Source organism: Urtica dioica, chromosome 2 (assembly GCF_054948205.1).
Source record: "Urtica dioica subsp. dioica isolate 48M chromosome 2, U.dioica_male_clone48M_v1_H2, whole genome shotgun sequence".
Lineage (NCBI taxonomy): Eukaryota > Viridiplantae > Streptophyta > Magnoliopsida > Rosales > Urticaceae > Urtica > Urtica dioica.
Window position 1 is genome coordinate 52,074,954 of NC_142757.1, and position 25,974 is coordinate 52,100,927.

At 33.8% G+C, this 25,974-nt stretch overlaps 2 protein-coding genes and 1 pseudogene across 2 annotated transcripts; 1 reads left to right on the forward strand and 2 right to left on the reverse strand.

Annotated features, from left to right (window-relative positions):
• Positions 1–9,459: 9,459 nt before the first annotated feature.
• Positions 9,460–10,970, reverse strand: EMB1513 (copper ion transmembrane transporter). The gene has a single exon (XM_089629853.1). The coding sequence runs from the start codon at positions 10,904–10,906 to the stop codon at positions 9,677–9,679; it is 1,230 nt and encodes a 409-aa protein (XP_089485979.1). The 5' UTR covers positions 10,907–10,970; the 3' UTR covers positions 9,460–9,676.
• Positions 10,971–16,480: 5,510 nt separating this feature from the next.
• On the reverse strand, positions 16,481–20,164 carry LOC149405508 (nucleoside diphosphate kinase 3-like). Its single transcript, XM_089607249.1, has 7 exons — positions 19,944–20,164; positions 18,258–18,395; positions 17,616–17,653; positions 17,467–17,517; positions 17,215–17,382; positions 16,987–17,099; positions 16,481–16,883 (listed from the first exon to the last, which is right to left on the reverse strand). Exons 1-7 carry the CDS (start codon positions 20,023–20,025, stop codon positions 16,760–16,762), a joined length of 714 nt encoding a protein of 237 aa, XP_089463375.1. The 5' UTR covers positions 20,026–20,164; the 3' UTR covers positions 16,481–16,759.
• A 1,857-nt stretch (positions 20,165–22,021) lies between these two features.
• On the forward strand, positions 22,022–24,591 carry LOC149405509 (uncharacterized; annotated as a pseudogene).
• Positions 24,592–25,974: the final 1,383 nt, after the last annotated feature.

Genomic DNA, 25,974 nt, shown 5'->3' on the forward strand with positions numbered 1-25,974 from the left:
CTCTAAATTTTTTGGGATGATAAACAATGAGAATGAAGGCTCTATTTATAGGAGAATGATTACCTTCAAAGGTAGTTTCCTCTTCTCTATTGAATATCACATATTCATGAGCAAATCCCTTGTTTCCCTCTTTCTATTTGGACGTGCAAGGTAATGCTTCTAGAAGCAAATTTGTTTCCTATTTTGCTTTCCCTCTCCTTGGTTGGCCGTGTGATACATTTCCCTCTAGAGGAAATTTGTTTCATCTTTTTCTTTTGGCAAGTATCTTCATACATTAATACACAAAATAAACTTTCCTCTCTCTCTTTAGTTGGATATGCAAGGCCTTCTAGAAGTAGCTTCTAGATGTTTCTTCATTTGTTCATGATAACATAAGAAAAACCCATTAAGAATTTTAAAGTAAAATTCCATGAAATTAAATTAATCCTCAAGGCCCAATATTCTTAACATGGCCTAGTGGTCTAAGTCATTTGTCATCATATGACAATGTCAAAAAACTTATTTATTGACATTCATTTCATCATATGTCCAAAAAGACAAAAATACCCTTTAAACAATTTTCGTAAAACTTGTCTAGTTCTTGTTTTGATTTAGCTTCTAGTTTAACTAATCATACTCGAAATGCCTTGTGACAGTGACCTCATGAATCCAAATGAACAAAGCTTGAGCTAACATACTTGGACTCAAAAGTTCACAAACCTTTTCCAAGTTTAGCTTAATGTCAACTGACTCCACTAAAGAGTTGACACTAAGAATCTCTCGGTTCAAATGAATTTATTTTCTACTCAAGAATTCAACTTAATTGTGATGAGTGGATCCACTGAATATTATCTATGTTTACCCTTCATGAATATCATCAGCTAGATGAGATTTACAAAATTACCATTTCACCCTTCTAGCTGTTATTTCCTCAACTCTTTTGTCGTTTGTGAATAAGTTAGAAACAATGTATTGACGAGGAGCTAACAAGTCACATTGATTCATCCAAAAGAGTCATGACTCAATTTGGACACTGGCCAGTTCATTTATTCACATTCCAAGGAACAAAGCATGAAGTGATATACATTGCATTTCAGCAATCTTGTACATGAATTCCATATCTATGAGATCTTCACAAAGTTACTCATGACATCTTCATAACTTAGTACTTCACCAATAGGTCATGTTCATAATCACATAGTGAGTCCGAACTCTGACTTTCTCAAATGAGAATATGTAAGCTATGCAATGACATGTCTCATTTCAGGATTGAGGTAAGCATGATGCAATTAATACGTAGTGACCTCGAGACATAAGAGGTTAAATGGTTTGTTCTTATTCTGTCTCTAGAAGTGCACTGGTCAATTCAGTACCTCAGAAGATACCTAGAAGAACTATCAGTATCCAACTTTCTATGCCCCATAACCAGACATCATAGATTATCTTAACAATCGTACTGAGATCAATAGTCATTTGATCCTTAGATTACGAATAAATTTTTTTAAGCAAACCATGAAGAGTTTGTTAATGCAAATCTACATTTGTCTGTTCATATGTTGTTAGGTTTGTTTAAGGACTAAAGACTATAGTTTATCATAAAGCTTCAGACAGACAAGAAAGTTTCAACTTTTATTAATAATTCAGCAGTTACAAACAAGAGTCTTCGTGAGACTGTATTACATCAAATATACATAAGTAAAGACTACTACTCTTCTTGTGAGAACCATTGACAACAATAAGCTCGTTGTTGAAGTTCTTGAACACGATAATTCCTCCTTTCTTTGTCACGCATTGCACCAGACTCACCCATGAACTATCGGAGATCACATAAATGACACTGCCGTCGAGCCACTTCAATATCTCATTCCTTACTACTTCTTTCATCGCCGGGTTGAGGCGGTGTCGATGCTCGATTAAGGGTCGATGATCCTCCTCCATGAGAATTCGTTGAGTACAATCAGATGGACTTATGCGCTTGATGTGGGCTGAAGTCCATCCTGTTGAGGCCTTGTAAGCTTGAAGCACCTCTAGAAGCCTCTTTTCTTCTTCCGAGCTCAAATGTGCGTAAACTATCACCAGAAGTGTGGAGTCCTCACCTAATTATGCATATCGTAGATGGCTAGGTAACTCTTTGGGCTCTAGGTTTGGTGGTATTTGGATCGATGGTAACACCCGTGGTGGACTCTCTCCTAGACTTACAAAATACCTCTTCCGGTTAGGTTCAAAAGAACCCATATAATTCGCTTCACCTAGAGATTCACATTTAACAAACTCACCAACCAAATCACTGGAGTTTTGTAAAAATACCTCAAGAGGATAGCTTGGTTGAAAGTTGAAACGCAAATTCGTTTACGATGTTGTCTCGTGCATCTACCCGGAAAACATTGTCGCTCTCATAGGGAAACTTCATGGACTTGTACACGTTGAAGATGACTTTCTCGCCATTCACTTCTAGCTTTATTTCTCCCTTCTTCAAATCTACGACGGTTCTGGCGATTGCCAAGTATGGTATCCCTAAGATGATTGGTATGATCCGATCTTCTTACATGTTAAGGACGAAAAAGTTCGCTGGAAGAATGAACTTGTCAACCTTGACTAGTAAATCTTCAATTATCCCTCGAGGATACTTGAAAGATTGATCCGCCATTTGGAGAGTAATCAAGATAGGCTTGACTTCGCCGATACCAAGTCTCTTGAAGGTGGAGTAAGGCATCAAGTTGATGCTCGCCCCCAAATCACATAGAGCATTTTCGAAGTGCATTTCACCAATATTGCGTGGCACGGTGAAACTCTCGGGACTCTTAACGAACTAAACTATAAGTAATCTTAATGAGTTACCCAACCCGAAAATTGAAACCCCCGATTTAAGAGAGGGTATGAAAGGGAAAAGAAAAGGTTTGTTGCCAAATGTGTAGATGTCTCGGTCTCAGATAACATGTGAAATAAAACAACCTCGTGGGTTTCTATATATATATATATATATATATATATATATATATATATATATATATATATATATATCTAGGTTCGAAATGGCGTTCGATTTGCCGTTTTCAAATGCCGTTTTTCATGAAAAACCGAACGGAAAAAATGTGGCAAAATATATTTAAAATATATACATGTAATACATACATATATTTTTCAATTTTTAAACATATATAAAGAAAATACATAATGTATATAATCTTTTTTTAATAGAAAATTATATATATGTATATAATATTTTATAAATTTGTGCTATTAATGTATAATACATTGTATGTAATATTTTTTATAATTTGTTTTCTTAAAAAAAACTATAGCAAAAAAAAAAAAAAATCAGGGGAAAAAAACGATAGAAAAAAAAACGACAAGAAAAAAATGACAGTATAAACGATAAACGACGAAAATCGACGAAAAACGACAAAAAACGGAAAACGACGAAAATTGGCGAAAATCGACGACGAAACGACATATTACCATGTCGACGGTCGCTGACTCGCCGGAAACGAATTTCCCGGCGAAATTCCTAGAAATTTGTCGGCTTTTAAATCAGTGATATATAGAGAGAGAGAAAAGAAAGTAAAGTTATTAAATTGAATTATTACCATTGTGCAGTTTTGTGCTAATTAGGACGCATACTTGTCTAACTGTGTGCATGTTGTTATTAGCTGTAATAGAAAGAAAGAATGAGAGAGAGAGAGAGAGAGAGAGAGAGAGAGAGAGAGAGAGAGAGAGAGATGATGGAATATTTCAGGACTATATCACTATTTTGTGGATGGCAGTCGACTACCAAAGATCTTCACTTTGATTACTACTTTATTTTTGTTGTTGCTTTTTTTTTTTTTTAATCACTTTGTCTAGTAGAGGATAGGGCTAGGGCTCTGCATCTCCCAAGGTTTAAAAAAATTGGGCGTGAGAGAGGTGACGGACGATGCTAGATGATGCCGATGCTAGGTAGAATTTGGATCAAGGGTATTTGGGTAAGAAAACATGTCTCTCGCTTTTATTTACTAAACATATATCAATTTTTTTTGTTTTAGTTGAAAATTGGTAAATGCACACCAAATGATAAATGTCATAACTAACCTAAAACACGCGTCATTTTTCATATTTCACTCATATTTTTTAAAATTGCACTAGTAACCGTTTCTCTTTTTTCGAACAAGAATACTCACATGTTTCAGAAATTTAGTCAACAATTATAGAAATCTGATCACCAATTATTGAAATCTAGTCAACAACTATTGAAATTCTGGCTAACTGTTATTGAAATCTAGTTAACTGTTATTGAAATCTAGTTAAAATTTATTGAAATATGGCCAACAACTATTAAAATCTGATTAACTGTTATTGAAATCTGGTCAACAACTATTGAAATATGGTTAATTGTTATTGAAATCAGATTAACTGTTAATGAAAACGATTATTTATGAAAATTAATAGGTTCAACGGTTAATATTTAAAAAAAGTTACGAAAACGATTAGTTTCGACTATTTCCACATGATAATATAATATTAGTGTCAATATCTGTTGATTGTTGAATAGTCTGTGTCTTGTTCTTATTTTTATTAATTTGATTGCTTGCGCTCTACAGTTTTGTGTGTTAGTTCTATTTAGGAAATTTGTTACAATGGTATATATTATTACATATATGATATGAATTTCACTTATTTTTATCGACAATTCAACTTAGCAAGATATCTTGTAACCTGTCCAATAATATATAGACATTTAAGTCGTTACGTTCAAATCTCGCAATATCTTATTTGGTCCGATATATTTAGCAAGAGCTTGTTTCACTTTTTTTTTTTTTTAATGAATTTCAATATAAAATTTTCATGACTTATTTTCTCTCATGACTCTTTTTAAAAAAGAAAAATTGGGTTACAAATACCGTATAATTAGATCCCGGCTTCTCCTTTAATTATGATATCCCGCTAAATCGTTTCCTTTATATCATATCACTCCTTTTTGGAAGTGGCGTAGGACATTATAGAGCACTCGAGTGATCACAATGGATCCCAAGTTACTATATCGGCCATGTGACCGCATAGGAGATTCCCAATTGGGAAAACAGAAATTAATTTCATATAAACCCATTGATTTAAAAGTGGACGAATTTTCATGAATTTCGCTAGGAAATTCATTTCCGACGAGTCAGCGACCGTCGACAGGGTAATAAGTCGTTTCGTCGTCGTTATTCGTCGATTTTCGTCGTTTTTCGTTTTTTTTATCGTTATTCGTCGATTTTCGTCGTTTGTCATTTTTATTGTCGTTTTTGTTGTGTTTTTTTTGTTGTTGTTTTTTTCACCTGATTTTTTTTTTGCTGTCTTTTTTTTTAAGAAACAAATTATAAAAAAATATTATATACAATGTATTATACATTAATAGCACAAATTTATAAAATATTATATATATATATATATATATATATATACAATTTTCTATTAAAAAAAGATTATATACATAATGTATTTTCTTTATAAATGTTTAAAAATTGAAAAATAAATGTATGTATTGCATGTATATATTTTAAATATATTTTGCCACATTTTTTCTGTTCGGTTTTTCATCGGTTTGTTGGTTTTTCATGAAAAACGGTATTTGAAAACGGTAAATCGAATGCTTTTTTCCACATTTTTTTCGTTCGATTTTTCATCGTCTTGTCGATTTTCCGTAAATTAATAGGCTCGAAACGACAACGAAAACGGCATTTCAAACTTTGTATAAACCCACCAAAAAGAATTGAAAAAGTTACGGATGTGATGTGAGGTATTTGTGTAAAATTGTTCACCAAAATGGTTCATGGCCTTTCACGTGGACCCATAATAAATGCATTTTGAAAAAAATGACTGATCCTGTCCCATCTCTTGATTAATTATGTCTATTAGTGATCTACAGTAACTAGTAGGATCATCATTTATAGTATCATAACGCGATTATTGTGCTTTTAAAAAAAATTAAGTGCTGCATTATACATCCCACGTGACAATACAACATTAATAAAACATGGACTAAAAAAAAGGGAGAAAAAAAAAGTAAAACACTCACTGCACTATAAAGATTGAAGGATTTTATGATTTACCTTGATTCATTTGGCTAATGGAAGTACAAATGATTTGAATGTTATCTTCAATGTCATTTCGATGGTTCAAGAAAAAACAAAAAAGCTGATGAAAATGAAAACAAATGGATATATTTTGAAAAAAAAAAATCAGCGAAAATCTGGCTTGCCAATGGAAGCAGATGCAGAAAAATATATTAAAAAATTTAATAAAAAACATTATTGAAAAATTTATTGCAACTATCCAATTTCATAACTTCTTCTAATACCCTAACCAAAATTTCATTTTATTAAGAAAATAGTCCATCAAACCGAAGTAAATTAAATTAATTATTTTAATTAGTTTAATTTACTTCGACTTGGTGAATTATTTTATTAATAAAATGAAACTTGAGTTATTTTTTAAAAGAGGGTTAAAAAAATGATCACGCAACGCAGCATATACATGCTCATCATATGGTACATGACATGAAACGTTATTTTGGGACAAGATTGAAAATACCGATTAATACGAATTTTAATGAGAGAAATAATAGCACTAAGTTCTACAATTTATTGACGTATTTTTCAAAACATTGCATGACATGACATACCATATAGATGCATGAGAAGCTCACCAGGGGGGCTAATTAGAAAAAAAAAATTCAAGGGGGTTAATTTGTAATTTTTTTGAAAAAAATGAACCAAAAATGCAAAATAAAAATAAAAATTGAGAGAGGGCTTGAATCCTCCCTTGGCCTACTGTAGCTCCGTCCTTGGATGCGTATATTGAACGACGTTCATATATAGACATATTGTTAAAGTATCATGGGGTTTCATCTTAAAATCAATTGGCAATAGGAGGAGTAACTCATGACCTTTATAAAGAGCACAAATGATACATTCTCAGTCGATGTGGGACTTCTTGATACACCCCCCTCATACCCATGATTGAACAACTGGTGCGTGAAGTTTGTAGAAACGGGTGTCTCAACATCGAGAATGAGTTTGACTCTGATATCATGTTAAAGTATCATGGGGTTCCATCTTAAAACCAATTGACAATAGGAGGAGTAACCCATGACCTTTATAAGGAGCACAAAAGATACATTCTCAGTCGATGTGAGACTTCATGATACATATGAAACCTATTTATTTATTTTCATTCTTTTACTTATAAACACCAAGTTTTCATTAAGAATAAAAATTATTTTTTTCGTCAAATATATCAATTTTTAATGGAAATTACGTTTTTAAATTCATCATGTCAAAAACGTCACCAAAAATAATTTTTTTCGTCAAATTTCAACGCAAAATGAAAATAATTAATTTCGACGGCCAGTAACCACTTAGAAACACAAATTCATAGTGAAACTTGGTATGGAAAAACATTTTAAAGTGTAAGACACTAACGACGAAATATTTCTTGTAATATTGGAGAAGAATTAATATAATTTAAATATTGCAAATATTTTATACTCGCTTAGAAAACAAGTTTCTACATGTGCAACTTGAGTTTAATAATTTGATTTTGAATTGGTTTAAATGAGCATAAAAATCTAAAATTACAATATATGTTAAAACTAAAAAAAAACATTTGAAACCAAATCATTAGTAAAATAGTCAAAGTTTTATCTTTTATATCGTTTATAACTTTTCTTAAAACTGTATACACGATATCTACATTTGTGTATAAAGTTATTGACACATTGTATTTGCATATTTTTAGAAATTTTAACTAATTCCTTAATTTAAGATAAAGCTTTGGCTTTCGTGAGCTATTTTACAAGTTTATTAGTTTGAATGGCCTATTCAACTCGAAGGAAATATAGGCATTTTTTTAACTAACAAATACAACTCTTCCGGTTATTCATGGTTAATCAATACCAAAATTTCAGTTAAATTGAACTCTAGTTAAATGATAAAGCATTTGTAACTAACAGTCACAGCATTATTCCACTACTGCAATTAAGGGCTCTAAAAACTAGCCACTAGTGTTGCCCTGAAAGTGGAAAGTTATGGCTGTAGATGTAAACTTTTGTATAAAAAAACAAAAAAAGGTTATATAACATACACATAGCCGGCCTGATTATAGGCGAACAAGGTCGGTGCTTAGGGCCTTCGATTGGGTTGGACTCCAAAATTTTAAGTATATATTATATATATGTCAAAAATATTTAAATTTTTATATTTTTTTTATATTTAAATTTTTACTATTATCGAAGGGCCCCAAAATATTAATTCGGCTATAGTCTTTAATGAATTCGGGTGAGTTTGGACCGGCCCTGATCATACATAACCTTATGTAAACTTTAATATAATGGAAATTATTATTACGCTTTGGCATTATCACGGAGCAACTTGATACCCCTCCATTTAACTGCTGTTTTTATTATAACAAAATAAAGGTCGTGATTATTTTGAAGGACTTAAAATTCACATAGATTATCAAGGTTGGTCAATCTGATAAGGTTGACTCGCCATTCAGATTCGATATATGGAAAGAAAAAAAAAAGCAAGATTTTTCCGTTGACACGCATATATTAAAGGATTCCGGATAGACACTGAATTTCAATTTGCAATAAAAGGGACAATGAAAAAAAAAAAAAAAAAAAAAAAAAAAAACCTTTACAAATTGTATAGCAATCTTATCTTTAATCTGATCACTTCAGAGTATATACATACATGCATACCATATCTAGTTAAAGTAAGATAACACGGTTGGATATAAGTGTGGTCATAACTCATGAATCACTTACTTGTTTAGATGTGTTCTTTGAATTGAAATGCAACAATCGGTGACGTAGTCAACGAGGAAGAAGTCACAATCCTTATAAAATAACCAACCCGCACTAGTATCTTCCACTGTGCTGACTACTAAAGCCACTCTGTTTTCAGGCCACAAAAGACTTCTCAAATTTGAAGATTACTTCATAACCTCATATTATGCAAAGAAACCACTTACTTTGACTAATTAGAGAACATGATTACCCAAAAAAAAAAAAAACCATTACATATATATCCTATGTCAGAGACGTAGAACACTCTTTTCACTATTTACCGACATAATTAGCTATGTTCATGTGTTCTCTCTCTCTCTCTCAATAAGTGGACTGCAATTTCATTGCAACATATTGTAAATCCACTTGAGAAAGAAATAATAATTTGAATAAGATAATATGACCTCTTTGTGAAGAACTGATTCGTTAGCTTTCATGACACCATAAAATGACTACACACACATGTAAAGAAAAGAGCTTGAACAATTCCTTGCCCAAAAACTGAAAGTTTAGAGCGACTAGAACAATCTGTAATAATATCAAACAATGCATCATAGTGGAAATTGACCAAACACACGAAATCCTCCACTTCCTTATTATTGGGTTCCTTATTTTATTTTTTTTACTTTCTTTTTCGATTAATTTATTCAAGTGGGAATAAGAAATATTTCCATCTTCAATGAAAACGCGTCCAAAGTAGTCCAAACCAAGTTTCAATATGCACTCACATAACATTGACAAGTTTTGTGGCGGCAATAACTTCTTTCTCAAGCAACAGAACAATGTGGTCATACAGATAAAATGGTGATATACAATATTTATCAACTAAAGTACGATTTATACGTACATTAGCAAGATTATCCATACCTATAGAGATCCACAACATGATCGTCAACGAAATCCATAACTACCGTCTCGTTCCAAACTCATATCATAAACCTCGGACCGTGAATCGTTTCCTCTCTTGTATCCATTGTCTCTATACCTGAAATTTCTGCTCCATTTCGTCCTAACCTCACTGCGATCGCTCTTCCGCTCAAACGAATTCGATCTTTTGGAATCCGACGATCTCTCATTCCTCGGTCTAGCCTCGCCGGATCGACCACTCAGTCTGTGTCCACCGTTCTGTTTCGACAGATTCTTAACCGGCTCCAATCGATTGCCGATCCGATTCAGCGACAAATTCCTCTGCCGAATCTGATCATCGTTACCATAATTTCGTTTGGAGTCTGAAATCTTGAACTCCGTGGAACCGGTATCCCGATTCCTCTGATTCTTACGCCGATTCTGAACACCGTTGCCTGAATTTCGTTTGGAATATGACATCGCTGACTCCTCGGAACTGGTTTCCGGATTTGACGCAGAATTCCTTTGACTCTTCCTCCGAATCTGATCATTGTTGCCAGAGTTTCGTTTGGACTCTGAAATCGTGAACTCCGTGGAACCGATTTCCTGATTCCTCTGATTCTTGGGCCGATTCTGATCACCATTGCCTGAATTTCGTTTGGAATATGAAATCGCCGATTCCTCAGAACTGGTTTCCGAATTCGACGCAGAATTCCGCCGATCCTTCCGCGGATCATGATCAACATCACCGGAATTTTCCGGAAGTTCTCTCCGGTAGGGTTTGATGCTGTGGACGACGCCTTTGGGGAAGAATCGAGCGGAGGGAAGCTCGTCGGGGAAGGGGAAGAGCTGAGGGCCGTCCTTGGCGGTCCACATGTCGAATCCGCCGGGGCGTTGGAACCGATCGGCGAGGACTTTGAGCTGCTCGTCGGCGGGAACGGAGAGGAGCGTGGGAGCCACGGCGACGGCGGAGACGGCCTCCCAGGGGCGTTCGAGCTCCGACGTGGCGGCGCGGAGCTCGGCGCGCTTTCGCATCTCGTAGATCTGGCGTTCGCGGGCGAGGCGAGCTTTGAGGAGCTGTTTGGCTTTCTTCGCCTGCATTCGCTTCCACTGCCACTTCGATACGCCTCCGGGGAATGTTCGGGGACCGCCGCCCATTCGGACGACCAGCGACGGTGGCGGTTTTGCGGCGGAGATGGAGGGCTTCGGGAAGAGTGAGTTTAGGGACATTGAGAAAGAGAGGTTGTTTGTTAGGGTTTGGATTGAGATCGCCATGGTTGCGGCGAAGAAGATGTGCGGAGCGAGAGAGCGAGCCAGAGAGATGAGGGGTGTCCTTTTTTTATTTAATTAAATTAATATTTCTAAATTGATTAAAGAAACGACAATAAAGACAGCAAAACGAGAAACGACATGTTGATCCGATTTTAAAACGATTTTTTTTAAATGAGAACCAGATGTGTAGAAATAATTTTAGATCAGCGTTACTGGTCAAAATATGGAACAAATACATTCATTAAGGGACCGAAGTCCAACTATAAAGAAATCTAAGTTGTTGTACCATTTATAATTAATCATATTCCTAATGGTATGGTTAACAAGCTGGATTCACCTATGATGTAGTAGCTGGCCATATGTAATTTCAGAGGTACAGTACTATAAAATTAAAAAAAAAATTATAATGAACGGTCAATGACTACCAACTAGCTATTTTAATATATTTCAAACTTGGTACAGCAAAATGCCCTATCATTTTTTTTATAAAGAAAAATACCCTATCAGTAAAGACACCGTTCTCTAGCTTAATATATTAATTAGGGAGAAGATTATATAGTATTGTCTATATATTTAATTTGATAGAAATTTATTTTTAGTGACCATGTTACCTAGAATTTAGTACCAATTGGAGAGTTTGCATATGCAAGCACAGTTCTATATTAACTTTGCAAATGTATATATGTATTCAAGGAACCAACCTTTATCAAATTATGATTTTTGTTCACGAGAAAGTAGGCAGTGAATAAACAAGCATAGCTGAATATAAAACGAAGCTATTCATTTTTGTTTAGCAAAACATCATGAAATCACGTTCTTTCAAATGTTTACCAGACATGAGGCACAATTGTTTATGTTCCAAGTTGATAAGCTCTGTACACACATACAAACAAACCTAATTATGTTATCATCGACCACATCAAAAATAGTTTTTTTCTGTTGGTTTTGTGTGTTTTTGTTTCTTTATTATTCCAAACCTTGTGCATATATCTCAACATAGACGCAACAAGCCTGTAGGTTTAGCCTAAAGGATACTTATTATTATTACTAATGCAATTTAATTGGAGAATATTATTTTGAATTAAGAGATATGGACTCCATATAAATAGATTAAGAAAAAAAATATCACGTGGGAAGATAAAATGACACAAGTACAGCTCACTTTTGGAAATTGTATAGTTTAGGATTTGAGTCACAAATCCGACTTAATAATAAATGAATAAAATAGATTTTAATGGTTTATTTTTCCGTCGTAGATTTCACTAATAATTCAAATTGGGAGTTGCATATACAATCTCTCTTCCTATACAAAGTACATCGACATATAGAGTATAAATAGAGAAAAATCAGAGCTAACAAATATCAGTCTAAATCTTCTTAAATACCCTCGGCTAAACATCCTTAGAATATATAGTTGTCCTAAGGTATTCAAGCCTTGGTGATAATCGGTGTACTTTAATTCACAGCGTTGCTGATAAATTAGGCTCCAAAACTCACTATTTACTATTTCCAAATACTTTTGAACACGTCAAGACACTGATGATCTCATTAACTACCACGGTGATGAGCGTCTCGGCAACAACCTTCTTAATTCAACTTAAACGGTTTTGTACCCATTTAGAATTATTTACAAGCATTCTTTTTACACTCATTTCAAATATATTTTAAATCCAATGAAATTGATATTAATTAAAATTATAAGGGATTGAGATAGCAATTAAGGAAATGATTATATATATGTATATTGGTATTTTTAACAATTAATTAGGAAAATAGCCAACTTAAACGTTGGACATTGATAAATAGTCAATGTTTCGTAAATCTTAGATAAATAGTTACTGCCTTTTATTTACAAGCGCAATTTTACAAGAATACCCATACATATCATTCCCGCCCAAACGTTGGCTATTTAAATAAATTTGATAAATCGCCCCTCTTAACACGATTAAGTCAACTAAATAATTAATTTCTAAATTTAAACGCATAACACAATTCAAATTTAAATGAATGACTCACAAAATATTCAAATAAAATAAATGTGTTAATCTCTGTTAATATGTGTCAATAATTGTAAATATTATGTAAATATCTGTAAATACGTATAAATGTGAACTACGATTTTAAAGAACACAAAATCAAAAAAATAATTGTTGCGTATATTTTGGGCATTGATATACTATCAGGAATCCACGAAATAATGTAAAAATAACTGCTTTCTTTATATATTTTTGGAAATATAAGAGCATTTAAAATTCAAATTTCTTAAAAAAAATGCCTTAAATAAATTGCTGAATTAATAATCAAAATTTAAATGAAATTCAAAAATAAATAAGGAGGGACGAACCTGGAAAGCATAAAATTTTCTGATAGGATCATGTGATCTTTGTGGTTATTTACTTAAGATTTACGAAACGATTACTATTTAGCAATATCAAACGTTTAAGTTGTCTATTTTCCTAATGGATCATATTTTTAATATACATAATTTCAACTGGCAATTATATATATATATATATATATATATATATATATATATATATATATATACACACACACACGTTGATCATGAGATAATTTATTTTTTTTTCTTTTTGAGGAAGATTATGAAATAATTTGAAGTGCATTTTTTCATTTGTAGTTCCAAAATCATTTACTATTTCTGAAACAAACAAAAAAAAAATAATGGAAATGTTTTAGTCGGTGTCGGTCCACATTTTAGGTCATACATTGCATAGCCATAAATTAATAAAAATTCCAAAATGTTTCAAGGGGTTTTGTCTTTTCCTATCATTTAGGCGGTATCTAATATATCTTACTGGCATGGGCATTGGACTTGTTGCACAATATATTTTGATCACTATTTGAAGCTTCTGATTCTCTTCCTTTTTCATTGATCCGATAAATTAATAAGCTCAAATCATCAATAAAGCCACAACATGCTCTACGTAAGCACACATTAAGGATTTCCCTGTCCCCTTGATTAATCACACTCTTAGTTGTACAAACCCTGATTACGATATTCTAATTAATTAATAAGGCCAACATGTGTGTTTCCTTTGTTCCTCGAGACAACCCCATTAATTGCAAATCTCACTACAACGAAACTTCCACCAAATCACACACACACGGACACATAATCGCTTATATAAATACATCTATAGCATAGTCTCAAAACATATTCTCAATCAAGTGTTTATGATATGGCTCATTACATTCACAAGCTAGCTCTTCTATGCTTAGTAGTCTTACTAGCAACTCCTTGTAAAAGTCACTCTATAGCAAGGAAGCTTGGAAATAATCTCAACTCTAGCCATGAAATCATCAAGGAGTCTCGAGCCGAAGAAACTCATGAAGAAGGGAAGCAAGAGACTCATTCTTCGAAGGAAGCGGTTCTTGATGAGGAAGTCGAGAATTCCCATGCTCATGATCATCATCATCGCGGATTTATGGACAATTCCATTGTTGGCGTTGGCGTGGTCCTCGGAGGTCTTGCTACTATTTTTTCGGTGGCAATTTTTTGTTACATAAGAGCCACGGCACGGCATAATAAATATGACGACACTTCGTTGACCCGAACTTCTCCGTCCACGTCCACTCCTTCGGTTCCTTCTTCTCCTTCTCCCACAATTGTGTAAATCCTCCACCACAATTTCTCCTTCTCCCACAATTGTGTAAATCCTCCACCACAATTTTTGGTTTTTTATTTATCATATTATTGTAAATAGATTGATTCGGATGACATAAAGTTTGTTATGATTTGATAACTATTGCTCGTCTAAAAAAATGCGTGAAAGTGCCTTACAAAAGGTCGTTTTTTTTTATTACTTTTATTTTATTTTTTATTTTATTGTAACAACTTGATTCCCCATTCAAATTCATATTAAATTTAATGAGTCTAACGAGGGCTGAAATTGGAGTCTAGTGAGGGCCCAAATTCATACCCGAACCCAAACATGCATTATTGCACTTTTAGAGAGGAGTGAAACATTAAAATTAAAACGTAAAGTACAGGCAAATGACATCAATTAGTAGCAATTTTAATAATTTTGACCAAAATAATAGTAATTATATTTTTGGACACTTTTACTAGTAACTGTAAACATCAAAGTATACAGTTGTTATAAACTGTAGATTTACAAGTTTATAATTAATAGCAGTTGTAGATATATAAGTCTATAGTTACTGGTAAAAGTGTCCAAAAACATACTTACTACTATTTTTGTCCAAAGTATCAAAATTCCTACTAATTAAGTCAATTTCCCTAAAATATAACAATGCATTGTTCATTTTTTTTCCTTTTTTTTAAAAGTGTTTTTTTCTCATAAAATGGCCCTAAAAATCATAGATGTTTAATGCTAGCTCATATATGGCGCACCTCCTCCAGTAGCGGTTTTGCCGCCGAAAATTGACAAAAATCCACGGCATTTAAATTCTTGGTTAAGAGTTTTCTCGTAGTCTTATTTTTGGCGATTAGGACGGAGCTAGACTTCAAGCTTAGGGGGAGTTAAATCGAATATTGTTTTTAAAATAATTGAATATTGAATATTTTTTTACTAAGAGCATCTCTAATCCAAAACTCCAAAATGCATTTTCTTACACTCCAAAATGTCGACAATGTGAGCTCTTGGGGAAGATCAGCATGTTATCCCTAGAGTAACTTTTATCCATTGAGCAACGGCCCTTCCACTCGGCATTGTCGGATCACTAAGGCCGACTTTCGTCCCTGTTCGACGAATCCAAAACTCCAAAATGCATTTTCTTACACTCCAAAATGCAGTTTCTATTACATTAAACAATGTTTAATCGAAATGATCAATACTTCATTTTTAACACTAAAAAGTAAGTTTTTCATTTATATATTATTTTAATAATTTTAAAATTTTTCTATTAATTGTACTATAACTCATATTTATTTAAGTTGTATAATTTGCATTTCATAATGCCGTATTTAAAAAATAAAACAAATACTCTTTACGTATAACATATAATATGTATATTTTTGGCACAAAATTTATAAAGTATAATTATGCAAAAATACTAATTTTATTTTATTTATATGTGTATGCCATGTTATTTATTTTCTAGTTTATTTATAATGAATATGAATATTTTTAATGACTCTTTTAGTATAATTATTTTTTATCACATATCAAAATTAATTATTATATCAAATTAGAATAAACCACAATAATTTCATATGTAATTTTGTTATAATACAACTATAACACAGTATATAAATACAATAAATATTGTGGTTGATCTGTAATTAGATAATTATTTATATATTAATAAAATTCCACTAAAATAAAGTGGAATGTTTATTAATTCCATTAATATAGAGTGAGAATTGAAGTTGACTTGTGCAAATTTAACTCCATTTTATCACATTCCACTGCAACTTATCTAATGTTAGAAATGAAATTCTATTAGACATGATTACTACAAATACTAAATGGATACAACTTATCTAATGTTAGGGATGAATGAATTATATGTTGAAGATGGCCATCGATGCAAAACTTTCACAAGAAAAATCACCCCGATGTTTGATAATAAAAAATAAAATAAAAAAGAAGAAGAAGAAGACAACTCAGCATGAATTGTATAACGATCTCAACAAAAACAAAGCAATTTTCATCTGTTTCATCTCCATACTTGACAAAGCAGAATTACATTACATAATGAGATCAAAATAATTATTGCCACCAATCCACAATCACCAATTTATTCTTGCAAAGGGATTTTTTTTTTTTTTGGGGCAGTTTTATTTTGTAACGATCAGTTTTTGTTCCACTCTTCATGTAGGGACCTATAAATAGCCGGAATAATTAGAACAAAAAAAAAGGTTTTTCAATTTCAGTTGTCTCCATAGATCCACTTCTCTGCATTGCTTGTGTAAGACACCAACTCCTCCGGAGTGAACCACAAACTGATCTCATCTTTTGCCGTTTCTGGGCCATCGCTTCCGTGAATGATGTTCCTGTGAAGCAAAACAATCGAATCATTTATTTAATCTTCGAGTTGAAACTAGTACAAATCATATCATAAGAAAAATCATTTCTATATAATAATAAAAAATTTACCTTCCAACAACGACGGCAAGGTCACCCCTGATGGTCCCGGGCTCTGATTTTTGAGGATCGGTGGCTCCAATGAGCTTTCGGCCGTACTTGATCACACCCTCACCTTCCCACACCTGAATATGAAAATAAAAATAATGAAAACAAATAAATAAATGAAAGAATGGATTTTTTTTTATTATTTATTTATTTTTTAACTGATGAAAGTTTGGTATGAAAGTGAAGAGCAACCATTGCAATAACAGGGCCGGAGCTGAGAAAGTCGCAGAGGCCGTTGAAGAAAGGCCTCTCCTTCAGATCGTGATAGTGCTTCTCGGCGAACGGCTTTGTTGGAATAACGACTTTGATGCCAACGAGTTTGAATCCTTTCCTCTCGAATCTTGCGATGATTTCGGAGATCTGATATCGAAAAAAATTTAACGGGATTAATCTAAGAAGATTAAAAAGCAAACAAATGACTTCATGGGTTGGTTGATAAAGTACCAATCCTCTCTGCACTCCGTCGGGCTTGATAGCAATGAATGTGCGTTCCAACTGGACAGAAACCAAAAACACTTACGATACTAATCAACCTCAAAGAATAAATCAGAGAGAGAGAGAGAGAGAGAGAGAGAGAGAGTGGCTAGAAATACCTCAGCAGCATGAACCTCCTGATCCAAGAGCATGTAGGCTGAGTAAAGAAAAAGAAGAAGTGTTAGGAAAGTGTTTGGCCTATTTAAACGTATAATTCAAGTTATATATATTTAATCATCTAGACCTTATTTTTATGATTGCATTCCTGCTTTCAAGAACTATTCACTATAGAATTCGATTCTAAATTATCAGAAAACTACATAAAAAACTAATTGTCCCATCAATTTATAGCGGCGAGCTTCTTTGGTTTTCAAATCAAACTCTGAAACTTTAATTTAAAGTGGAAATTGTATGCTATAACAGGTTTTTAATACTAATCACAAAAAAAAGTTTGTCTAAATTATTTATCGCGAAAATAGTGTTTTATAAGTTATAAACAATCATTTTTCTTGATATTTACAGAATATTTTTTAAAAAGTTGTTTACTATATTGGGCTTTGATTAACTTTGTTTACGGTTCAGTTTACAGTTTTATCTATAAGAAAAATAATCCCACATAACTGTTTACCTTATGAAAAAAAACACGATTTGTTTAACGGATTTAAAACAAGCACTGTTATGAAAATGTTGCTCTTTAAATACATTATTTCTGTAATATTTCCTACATTAAACACCCCTATCCGATTGAGTTATGGAAATACCAGCCACAGGGACGGCGAGGGATCCAGAAATCCAAGCCCGGAAAGCACTGTCAGCGCCGGCTCTTCCAAACCCCGAAGCCACCAACGGCGCCTTTCCCTTCGCCAACACCGCTGCTGCCGCGGCCACCGTTCGTCCTTCTAAATATCGCAAGAAAACACACACAAGTTATTCAAATCTTTTATATTTTATTTTACATAGCTTCAAAGGCAATCTTCTCCAAATGTCAAGGGAGAGACCATATAATTCAGAGCAATAAGGCTCTAGCAATGTTATAGTTTATACCAGGGATTGAAATACCGGGGAAACCGAGAAAAAATCGGTCAGTATACCGGTGTTTGACACTTCTCGGTAGCGATATGAAAAAAACCGCTAGATACCGGGAAAATTGCTGGTTACTAGCAGAAAACCGGATCGGTTACCGAAATCCCATTAACCAGATCAATTTTTTAAAAATTTTAAAAAAATTGGGCCAATTTGTTATCTTGGACCGACTTTTGAAAATTTTGAAATTTTAAGCTCATGATCGTGGGCGTTAAATAAGAGAGGGTTGATTGCTCCAATGGGTGTGTTGAATTGCAAAACGTGATGTATTGTAACGAAGATATTGTAGACTATTTACATTTTTATCCTATATATGAAAACACTTTTTTTTTATGATTGCTCCAATGGGAGTGTTATATTGCAAAACGTGATGCATTGTAACGAAGATATTGTAGACTATTTACACTTTTATCCTATATATGAAAACACTTTTTTTTTATAATGATGTGTTCACTTGATACCTTTGGGTAAATACGATATTTTTCGGTAAACTACGTCGGTAACGGTAATTTCATCGGTACATTTTACTCTTACCTTCACTGGATACTCTTAGGTAAACCATTGGTATCTCCCGGTAACCTAACAAAATCTGAATCTCAATACGATATCGGTAATGGTATTTCAATCCTTGGTTTATACTTTATACACATAAATGCAATGAGTAATATACTATTTGGTATGTGTGTTTACATATATCAATTAGGAGACTAATTAGTTGTAAGTTAGTTCTGTATGTCTGGTGTCAATCGGTTTTGATTCTTAATCTTGAGTGTATAGTCACCAATTGTTTTGCGCCATATTGTTAAGAACTATTCACATTTCGACATTTTTATAAACATTTAATATGCATAAATGAAATCTTTTCACATTTTGTACTTCTCAAGAAATCTAAGCATGAAAGTCCAAAGAGAAAAGGTATAATCTTTTAACAGCCTTTTTTTAAGAACTAATCTTAACAGCCTAAAACGATATAAGTGGACCCACGAGGCCACGACAAGGATAGTTTGCAAAGAGTCGGTCATTTCAGATCTACCTTTTTCATTTCATTTCCCAATCTAAAACAAAATAATTACAGTGAACAAAAGATCTAATCGGTAATGCTATTACGAAAAAAGCTATGAAAAATCCGTACTTTTAATTCTTTGCGTTCATTTGTTCTTGCTTCGCTACAATTATCAATCACGTCTTAAATGAAAATAGCTTATACATCGAATCTTCATCAACTATTCATTTCATATTCAATAACGAAAGAATTGAATCAGAAAAACACAATCGATTTTCGTAAGAAACAAACACATCGATCAATCTAGCATTTTTCCATTTTTAAAACAAAAAAACGAGAAAGAAAATAAAAAATAAATTACCTGAGAAAGAACGAGCGGTCTTAGAGGCGTTAAGAGCCGACCTTGCGGCTCTGGAAGCGGATCTGAAGATCTGAGAGCTCATTTTCTGAAGCTGAGAGGAAGACCAATTCGATCGTTGAGAGAGAGAGAGAGAGAGCAGAGAGTGTATAACAGTAGAGTGAGAGAGGGAGAGAGATTTTATTTTATACGATGTCAAAACGACAGTGATTGGGTGAGTTTTGTGTGGTAAAAAACGAACCCTACCCCAACTATTTATATAGGGATTTGTGAACATTCCAACACTGTGGCAGCCATACCCTATCAAAGTCCACCACTTGTTTTTCTTTTTTTATTAACTGAAACACGTTTCAATATTTTTGGGAAAATATCAAGAGTATCCATCGTGTTTAATCAAAATGCGAGATTTATCCCTTCTATTTCTAAAAATATCAGACATATCCCTTCAGTTTAATATAAATGACATATTCATCCCCTAAAAAAATATTATATTACAAATATCAACCTTTTCGTTTATTTTTTACAAAATAATAATTTGAACTCCCCTAAATACCCTTAATGAAATAATTTTTTATTTTTTATTCTACATACAAAAAAAATTAAATTAAAAAATTTCTTTATAAAAAGTTAAGGATTTTTTTTTATAAAAAGAGATTTTGATTTTTTTTTTAATAAAATAGTAAATAAATATTTATTCTATTAAGGGTATTTTGGGGAGTTCAAATAATTTTTTTGTAAAAAATAAACGAAAAGGGTGATATTTTTAATATAACATTTTGTTAGGGGAGGTATATGTCATTTATATTAAACTGAAGGGATATGTATGATATTTCTAGAAATAGAGGGGATAAATCTCGCATTTTGATTAAACATGAGGGATAGTCTTGATATTTTCCCTTTTTAGAATTCATAATATAATATAAGCTGATTTAAAAACAAAAACAAGCAAAAATGAGGTAGATATATAGACGTAAATATACACTTCACTTCGATATTATGTAGGTGAGAATTTATCTCAAAGAGCGCGAGCTTTATGATCATAAATGTTAAATTTGTTTTTAATTTATTAATTTAGGCCTCACACTCTCGTCTTAAGTTCAATTTGTTCAAAAATCTAGAAACGAAGCAATTCATAAATTACATCGAAGTTACAATAATAAATGATTTTTTTTTCTTTAGTTTTATGAAACATTCCATTTGGAGGTGCAGCTCAGAGCTCAATACAATGAAGAGTAGAGATGATAGAATAACATATTCGTAATATGTTGAAAAGCGTCCACTTTATAGCGTATGTGTATTCTATATTTTTATTAATCGTGATGTTCAGGTGAAACTCGATTAAAATTTACGAGGCCCTGGCATTATCCACTAGGAGACTGTCTTAGTGGTCCCAATTATACATCGTCGTTGAATTGGTTTTCTCCTCTCAACTAACAAAACGTGTTCCTCATCGATCCGAAATGAACGAGATGATTGAGGAAGAGATGCTTGAACGTTCTTTGTCTCTTAGATGTTGATGGAGCTCAAAATCACCCATCGAGTTTTCCATTCAAGAGCTCAAATCAGACGAGCTCGGGCTTTTGGTAGCTTAAGATCATCGGCGAGCTGACCTCAAATAGATCTCGTATGTTTTTCATACATGGGTTGGGCCAATCAAGCCCAACTCAACATGCTTGGGCCATGAGCTTGATAGCTACGAGGCCCAAAAGTTATTTTTTTTGTTAAAATGGACAAAATATTGCACCTTATATAAAGTTGAAGAGTAAATGGCGGCAAAAATACTTATATTTTTCGTTTGGATACATTTAAATACCTATACTTTTTTTTCGTCGGGATAAATACCTAATGTTGACATTTGGTTCCTCCGTTACTACCAGTTCTGAATGGACGGTCTAGATTACTTTTAGAATTAAAATCCGTTACTGCGTTATTTATTTTCATGTTTTTGGTGATTTATTTTCGTATACGTTATTTTGGTATTAGTTTACACTTTACAGTATATTCATTTCAGAAAAAAAAAAAAACAAAACAGAACCCTAAAGCCCCAAATCAGAAATTTGAAAATTAAACTGGAATCGACGATGGCTGAAGAGGATTGTAGTGATGGCGAAGAGGAATTCGAACTCGGCGAGGAAGAGTATGAAGACGATGGTGAGCACGAGGTCGACCTTCAAAACACAACTCATCCTCATCAATGGTGGTCGTCCGTGAACGAGGTTTGTAACATCGTCCACGATGCCCAGGAAGAGTCGGACGGTTCGTGGAATGAGAGCGAGTTGGATAGTCTCTGTAGCGACGATGAAGCTGAAACAAGTCGGAAGAGCAAAAAAGAGTACAATCCACGGTCAAGGTTAGAGGACTTTAATTTCAAACTAGGTATGGAATTTCCATCAATGGATCATGTGAGGAAGGTTCTAAAAGAAGTATTTATTCATAACAATAGGGACTTCAAGTATGTATTCAACGACCGAAATAGATTACGTGCAAAGTGTAGAGGAAAAGGTTGTCAATGGGTGATATATGCCAAGGTTAAGAATTCTGATAACAAGACCATTAGGATTAATACCTTAGTAGACAAACATGACTGTGGTATTGTGTTCGATAACAAGCTCGTGACAAGTCGGTGGTTAGCGTCGCATTTTTTGGAGCATTTTCGTCTCAATCCGAGTATGGACTACACAAGTTTCAAGAGTATGGCGTGCGCACAGAATTTCAGCAACGTCTCGAAGACCAAGTTTTATAGGGCAAAAAACAAAGCTAGAGAAGCAATAGAGGGATCGATGAAGGATCAATACGCCATTTTAGACGATTATTGCAAGCAATTAACACTAACTAACACAGGTATTATTAAGTTGGATAATAATATGTTATGTTTAAGTCACATATAATATGTTATGTTTAATTGTGGTGTGTATATGTGCAGGTACCACTGCATTATTGAAGACTTATCTCGATAACGGGAAAAGGGTGTTCGAGAGAGTGTATATATGCTTCAAAGCATGTAAAGATGGATTCAACAAGGGTTGCAGACCGTTGTTAGGCTTCGATGGATGTTTCTTGAAAGGCTACTGTAAAGGTATGTTACTTGCTGCAATAGGGATTGATCCAAATAATTCTCAATATCCAGTAGCATTTGCAGTGGTTGAGAAGGAAAACACAGAGACCTGGACATGGTTTATGAAGCTTCTTCATGAGGATCTCGAAGTTCAGAATGAAAGTCGGTTCACAATGATGAGTGACCGACAAAAAGGATTGGAGAAAACTTTAGGTGACGTGTTTCCCGGTGCTGAGATAAGGTTATGTGTTCGTCATTTGCATGCAAACTTCAAGAAAGAGCATAGTGGGCTGCTGTTAAAACAAATGTTATGGTCTTGTGCACGAGCAACAACAAAGCCAGATTTCGATCACAAAATGAATGCTATCAAAGAAGAGGATGTAAAGGCTTATGAGTGGCAGTTGAAGAAAGATCCGAAAGAGTGGAGCAAATGTCCTGAAATGTGATATGCTTTTAAACAATTTATGTGAAAGCTTCAACTCAGCTATTATGCCTGCAAGAGACAAGCCGATAGTGACTATCCTCGAAAAGATCAGATTTTGGTTGATGTGTCGATTTGCAACGAAAAGAAACTTAGTTGAGAAATGGCATTACCCAGTTGGCAAGCGAGTATTAGAGATCATTGAGAAACACGAGAATATGGCAAGACATTGTCAATCTGCATTAGCAGGTTAGTAGTTTAGTTAGTATTGTTGAAAGTGTGATTAATTTTGTTATTTTTTAGTTGAGTTAGTATTGTTGAAAGTGTGATTAATTTTGTTTTTTTTTAGTTGAGTTAGTATTGTTGAAAGTGTGATTAATTTTGTTTTTTTTTTAGTTGAGTTAGTATTGTTGAAAGTGTGATTAATTTTGTTTTTTTTAGTTGAGTTAGTATTGTTGAAAGTGTGATAATCTTGGATATTGTAGGTAATGCCAAATTTCAGGTCACTTTTCTTGGAGCCGAGACCTTTGTCGTTGACTTGAGGGCCAAACAATGCACTTGTCGGGGGTTTGAACTAAGTGGCACTCCTTGCCCTCATGCGTTGTCTTGTATTTGGGCATCCGGACTAGATACCATGGAATTCATCGACGATTGGTATAAAAAGGAGGCGTTTACTGCAGCGTATAGTGGCATTATAGAGCCCATGAGCAGTCCGGACAAATGGCCGGAACCTGGAAAAAATCACATTTTACCACCACCGGATATAGCATTACCGGGCAGACCAAAAAAAAAAAGAGGACCAAGGCTTCCGACGAGCCACCTCCTGGGAATTCTGATAAGAAGCATACTAGGAAGGGACAAGTCATCCATTGTAGCAATTGTGGACAAGCTGGACATTCAAGACCAACTTGCAAAAATGCGAGTGTCGAGAAGGTAACCCGTATCATATTTCACAGTTCACTTCACTTGTTCACACTCATAACACATAGCATAACTCGTTGCAGGTAAAAGAAACAAAGAAAAGAGGAATACCACCCAAGAGTAACCCTACCCCAGAGACTGTGAAAAGAAATGAACGACGGGTGAGACAAAAATCCAAGTCCAACACCTCATCTTCTCAGCCACGTCCATCCCCTGATACTTCATTTCAGATGCAAAATATTAGTGCACTGTGAAATTGTTCAGTTTTTTTTGGAGTTATGCACTGAAATTGTGTAGTCTGTTTTGGAAATGTGCACTGTGAAGTTGTGCAGTTTGTTTTGGAAATGTGCACTGTGAAGTTGTGCAGTTTGTTTTGGAAATGTGCACTGTGAAGTTGTGTAGTTTGTTTTGGAAAATATTAGTGCACTGATGCTATTTTGTTTTGGAAATGTGCACTGTGAACTTGTGCAGTTTTTTTTTTATAATATTAGTGCACTACTTCTGTTTTGTTTTGGAATTGTACATTGTGACATTGTGCAGAATGTTTTGGACAAATGCCAAGAGTTGTCACTATTACAGTTTCTTTTGGAAAATATTGTGTAGTTTGTTCACATATCACAGTATGTAATTTAGATTCAACATGCATTCCTCTTTCAGATTCAACACATATCACAGTACATAATCAAATATAATTCATTTAATTGATCAATACATAAACCAAGTCTTCATTTCACATTCATTACAAAAGGTACACAGCCTTCATTTCACATTCAAAAGCGTACACAACCTTCAAATGTACTATAGTACACAGCCTTCATTTCACAGTACAGAGCTTTCATATTAAAACCAAGTCTTCATTTCACATTCATTACAAAAGGTACTACACTCCTACAAATGCAAACAACGCCACACTCAGAAGACCAACAATAATTAAAACATTTTGTAGCCTGAAAATCCTAGTTCGAAGCAACTTAATCTCAGAGTCCTGCTTGTTCTTGTTCCTCAGCAATCCGGGAATTATCTCCTTGGATCTTGCACACATTTCAGGATCTTTCCACCGAAAAAAAGTGCACCCGCTTTCATTCTACGAACCAAAACTTAAACAAATGAAAAGAAGAAAAAAAATGAATGTATTCCACAACCAGGTTCAGAATAAAATTGCGTACCTTTTTTTTCCTGCACGTGTAAAACCTCCTACCAGGGTTTGCACTGGTCCATGAACACAACTGAACCGGCGGAACGCCACAGTCACACGAATACCTCCACTTTTCCTCTTCCACGAGGATTTCGCGATTTCAAGATGAAGAAGACGAGTGAGAAGAAGAAGATGAAGACTGAGATAAATCGAAATCGATCTACGGTTCCAACAATAACTATTTCACGATTTTGAAGTTGAAGATTCTGGTTCGAATATGATTTTCTTTCGATCTAGGGTTTTGGGCGTTTTGAAAAAAATGACGATTTCTGAGAAGTTTGGGGCTTTTAATATTTGAGTAGGTTTGAAATAAATTCAATTTCTATTTAATACTCAGACAAACAATTAATTCATTCATCCTTTTTTAATAAAATATTTGGTAAATTTTTTTTTGCTTTCATAGGATATAGACACGTGTCTTTACGTTTATACTTAACAGAAC

Coding starts and splice junctions, on each gene's coding strand:
- EMB1513 (XM_089629853.1), bottom strand. CDS start 10,906: ATGGCGATCTCAATCCAAACCCTAACAAACAACCTCTCTTTCTCAATG.
- LOC149405508 (XM_089607249.1), bottom strand. CDS start 20,025: ATGAGCTCTCAGATCTTCAGATCCGCTTCCAGAGCCGCAAGGTCGGCT. Junction 17,654..18,257: donor CCTCGCCGTCCCTGTGGCTG/GTATTTCCATAA, acceptor TTCTTTACTCAG/CCTACATGCTCTTGGATCAG. Junction 16,884..16,986: donor CTTGCCGTCGTTGTTGGAAG/GTAAATTTTTTA, acceptor TTTGCTTCACAG/GAACATCATTCACGGAAGCG.